The 4,619-nt window shown below is 44.8% G+C and overlaps 1 protein-coding gene across 1 annotated transcript; it reads left to right on the forward strand.

The window, feature by feature from the left end:
- The first annotated feature begins 1,775 nt into the window (after window positions 1-1,775).
- LOC108441568 (paraneoplastic antigen Ma1 homolog) lies at window positions 1,776-3,437 on the forward strand. Its single transcript, XM_017721159.1, has one exon. It carries the CDS (start codon window positions 1,776-1,778, stop codon window positions 3,435-3,437), a length of 1,662 nt encoding a protein of 553 aa, XP_017576648.1.
- The last annotated feature ends 1,182 nt before the right edge of the window (window positions 3,438-4,619 follow it).

Consider the following 4,619-nt stretch of genomic DNA (forward strand, 5'->3'; position numbering starts at 1 on the left):
TCGTGTTTGTTAAAATTTGATCACTTGGTCAAGTCTGATCATGGGTTTTTCTCAGGTGCCACCTAATGAGATGGCAATGTAAAATCTGCAAATTTAGAGCAATAACAAGGGTCAATCCTCTGCAGCATTACAGACTACAACACCAAACATTTGGATTGGGGAATTCAGTACCATGTCTCTATTTTAACTGCCCAAGCTCATTTAAAACATGGAGTGCTCTCCATACACACCTGTCTAGATATCATGTGTAGCCCTGTGCTATATTTTGGGTTCGTTTCAATACATGGGATGGTTTCAATTCATTAAGGTTTACAATTAAAAGGATTAAATGTTTAAAAATGTTTAAAGGCAATTTCCAAGCAGTAGTATTACTCGTAGGCCAAATGCCTTTATTTTGTACATTTTTGTATTTTATTTCTGTTAGTGAAACTTGCCAAATTATTTTCCTAATTTCTGATTGGTCGAGGACACTGACCCCTGAACTGTTGCGCATCGGAAGGGAAAAGTGAGAGATGGAGGACGGTGAAGGGGCAGTCAGTTCGTTTGTCTCCTCCTGCTACTATATGCTAAGTCCAAACTTTCCCAGGCTATGGGGGAGAAGCTGCTGCAAGAGTTTTGCTAGAACAGAAGCAGTGGACTGTAGTAATGTGCTTTAGGACACTTTTCCTTCGGTTTGTTGAGAGTTTTAGACTTAGACTTTCGTGAGAACTGCATGCGGCCTGCATGCAAAAATGCACGCCAGGTTCCGAGACAGTGCCGAGGGTCTGCTGCAAAGCTAGTGTGCTGCCCGTGGCTGTGCTTTGAGAACTGTGGGGTTAGAATTTCCGTGAACACCGGAGGAGTTGAGGTTTCGTTTGGATAAGACGGCTGAGACCAGCGACACGGTGGGGACTAGGAGATTCGGTGCTGAGGGACTCCATGCAGGCGGCGTCTGCTGAGGAACGAGCCACGATAGGTCCACGCTTCAGCGGCATGATCACGCAGTGAGCACGTGAACACTCGCTATTACTCTCCACTCCTATTCGCAACGAACAGGTACAGAGCCCGTTTCATTTTATTTTACTCATTGAGTGAAGTGGCCAGTGTTTAATTTCCAGGCCCCAACGCACCCAAGCGACGACCAGGCCTGCAACAGGGTACTATTGGGAGAAATTTTAGTTTAGATTTAATGCCGGCATAGCGTAGGATATTTACTAGTGACTTTGGTATTGAACTGAAGTGTGATTATATTTTTCAGTTTAAAGGGAAACTTTAGAAATGGTTCATTGCTATAAGAGCCATTTGAGTTTATTTTAAGCTCTGAGCCCACTCTAAGGAGTGTGGTGCAGTGCATTTAGCTTGTTTAAAAGGAACACTACAAGGCTATTTCAGTTTGGTTTATTTAATTCATTGTAATTTCATTTAAAGACATTTTTAAGAAAAAAGTCAAAAGACATTTCATTTGCAATTCATCGTTCCATTGTGATCTTACTACTTAGTTAAAAAGATTAAAAAGGTGTGTTTACAAGACATTTACAAGGTAATAGTACTCATAACCAATCCGATCAAAACTACTGCTGTTTTATCACCACAATTGATAAGAACTCAGGGCGCCCCATAGTTATTTAGTTGACTTACCTGTTTCTAGAGGTCTTGCCAGTAATGTAGGCAAAGGGGCGCTACACAAAATGGAGGCACCGCTGGGATGGTTATGAGCCTTTTTGTAAGGTTATTTCTTTTGTCCTAGTGCATTTTTTGAACATTCTTGTTGCGATTTAGAAACTTAATTTTCAGTCATGGCTGATAGTAAACTGCAGGTAGAACTTATTGAGTGGTGCGACACTGCTACTATTGAGGTCAATCACGCCATACTAGTAGTTGGGGTGGGGTCAGATCTCGAAGTGGCCAAAATCGAAGAAGAACTGCATACAGTCCGATGCTGGGGTTGTGTGAGAGTAAGGGGGATCAAGCCTTACAGTGATGGGGATGGCTTACTAGTTCTCTGTGAATGCAAGGAAGTCATTGATCCAAATGTAGTTCCTCCTGAAGTCCGACCCAAAGATGGCGCTGTTTGGAAGATCATAAGCCATTCTCAACAGCCTACTACTCCTGCTCCTGCTGAGGACTTCTCAGCCAAGTTGCAATGCTTTCTAATGTCAGAAGGAAAGACCCTTGCCGATATCCAAAGCATGTCTTCCACTGATGAGTCAGTCTTGCGCGCCATGGTTGACGTGATCAGCCGCACTACTAAAAGTCAAGCTGAGAGCCAGGGATACCGCAGCCTGCGGATCTTTTCAGGAACCACTCCCACCCCAGCTGGGGAGGAATCCCTAGAATATTGGCTAGAACAGGCAACATTGATGGTTCAAGAGAGTGAACTCACTGAACAAGAGAAGAGACAACGAATCCTGGAGTGCTTGAGAGGGCCTGCTCTCGAAATTGTCAAGGCAATACGCCTCAGTAAGCAAGGAGCCACAGCCCAAGAGTTTCTTGATGCGTTGGACAGTGTATTTGGTTTCGTTGAGTCTGCGGAAGACCTGTACTTTTCTTTTCGGCTCATACAGCAGAAGTGTGGTGAGAAGCTGTCAGACTATGTTCGCAGAATTGAACCTTTTCTGGCCAAAGTGGTGAAGAAAGGAGGGGTCTCAGCTAGTGATAAAGACAAAGTGCGCATTGAACAGTTGCTTCGTGGTGCAGTTGACTCAGACTTAATGCTGCTACAGCTACGCTTGAAAGAGAGACGTACCAAACCCCCAACCTTTCTTGACTTACTGTCTGAAATCAGAACAGAAGAAGAATACCAGCAAACACGCAGGAAGGTGAATGCACGTATTCGGAATGTTGCTGTGTGTAATGACTCTGTTGACGATGACGTGGATATAGAAGTGCTAAAGGCTGATTTTAAAGCTTTGAAAACTCAAGTGTTTGAGATGAGTACAAGTTCAGCTGGCGAAGGAGCTAGTGCTTACACATCTATGCCTAATCCGAGTCACTCAGGCAATGACAAGTCAGAAGCTGCTGCTTTACGAAAGAAAATTAAGAAATTAAGCAAAAAGTTGAAGTCCAAAGAGGGAAATACAACTGAGCCTTCGGCTACGGTAGCCGCCGTCGGGACTAAGAGCCAAAGTCAGGGTTCTGCAGGTGGTGAGCGCTTCTGCTACAGATGTGGAGAAGACAGTCATATCGCCACCAAGTGCATATCTGCTGAGAATGAGAAAAAAGTCATTAAGAGACTCATAGCTTCGCTTAACAATGCTAAAGGCAAGCAGTCTAATGATGGCAATGCAAACAGTGAGACCACCAACTGTTTCTCCAAGAAACAGGAAGTATGCACAAACACAATTGCCCCTCTTCCTAAAGGTCTCATTGGTCCACCTTCTACGGTGCAAGTGAAAGTGAACGCAACCCATGTACAGCAATACTGGATAGTGGGATATGATTTTCCAGGAATTCTATGAGAAGCTCTTGTCAGATATACCCATACAACCAGTGTCTGGCTTAGCCATTTGGGGACTAAGTGATACAAGTTATCCCTACTCAGGATACATTGTAGTTGACATGCAGTTTCCAAAAAAGCTAACGGGGAAGTCAGAGACACTGTCGATGTTGGCATTGATTTGCCCTGGGCCTAACACACCAGATCAGGTCCCAGTGATCCTAGGCACTAACGCTAACTTGTTCCACAGACTCGCTGACCTGTGTGGTTGTCCGAAGAGTGAGGCTTTGGCCCGTGCCTTGAAAGTCAGCAACACTAGCCAGAAGAGAGAACTGGTGCAGCCTAACGCCAATGACACGAACACTGATGATTCGGTGGCTTTAGTGAAGTTCATGGGCCCTGACGAATTGATACTTTTCCCTCAGGAGAGTCGCCGTGTACCATGTCAGATGGACCTCAGCCAGCCAGCACCTAAAGGCATAATTGTGGTTGAGACGAGTGATTCTGTGCCATTACCTCATGGTGTGATGTTCCAGCCTGTAGTCGCTCCCGCTTCTGCTATTGACCCTAACTGCTTCTCTCTATTGATTCAGAACGAAACCAAGAAGGAGATTACAATACCTCGAGGTACCCCCCTAGGTATAGTTCAGTCAGCTGATTTGGCAAGTCCTATCGTGAAAAGCAAGAACACTGGAGAACTGGATCCAAATTTGATAAGACTTTAGAGATTCTCCTATTCCCAATGAATGGAAAGAGAGACTCAGGAGAAAGCTCTGTTGCCGACGCAATGTGTTCTCACTCCATGAATGGGAAGTTGGCTTAGCTAAAGGCGTTGAGCACAACATCTGTCTAACTGATCCTCGTCCGTTTCGTGAAAGATCCAGACGCCTGGCGCCTGCTGACATAGAGGATGTGCGTAAACATCTTCAAGAGCCGTTAGACGCTGGAGTGATCAAGGAGTCTAGGAGTCCATATGCTTCACCTATCGTGGTAGCATGAAAGAAGAATGGAAACGTGTGTATGTGCATAGATTACAGGACTCTGAATAGCAAGACCGTACCAGATCAGTACACCACACCATGCATCGATGACGCATTGGATTGTTTAGCAGGAAGTCGATGGTTCTCTGTCTTAGACCTTCGTAGTGGTTACTACCAAATTGCAATGGCAGAAGAAGACAAAGACAAGACCGCATTCATTTGTC

This window comes from Pygocentrus nattereri, chromosome 23 (assembly GCF_015220715.1).
Source record: "Pygocentrus nattereri isolate fPygNat1 chromosome 23, fPygNat1.pri, whole genome shotgun sequence".
Classification (NCBI taxonomy): domain Eukaryota; kingdom Metazoa; phylum Chordata; class Actinopteri; order Characiformes; family Serrasalmidae; genus Pygocentrus; species Pygocentrus nattereri.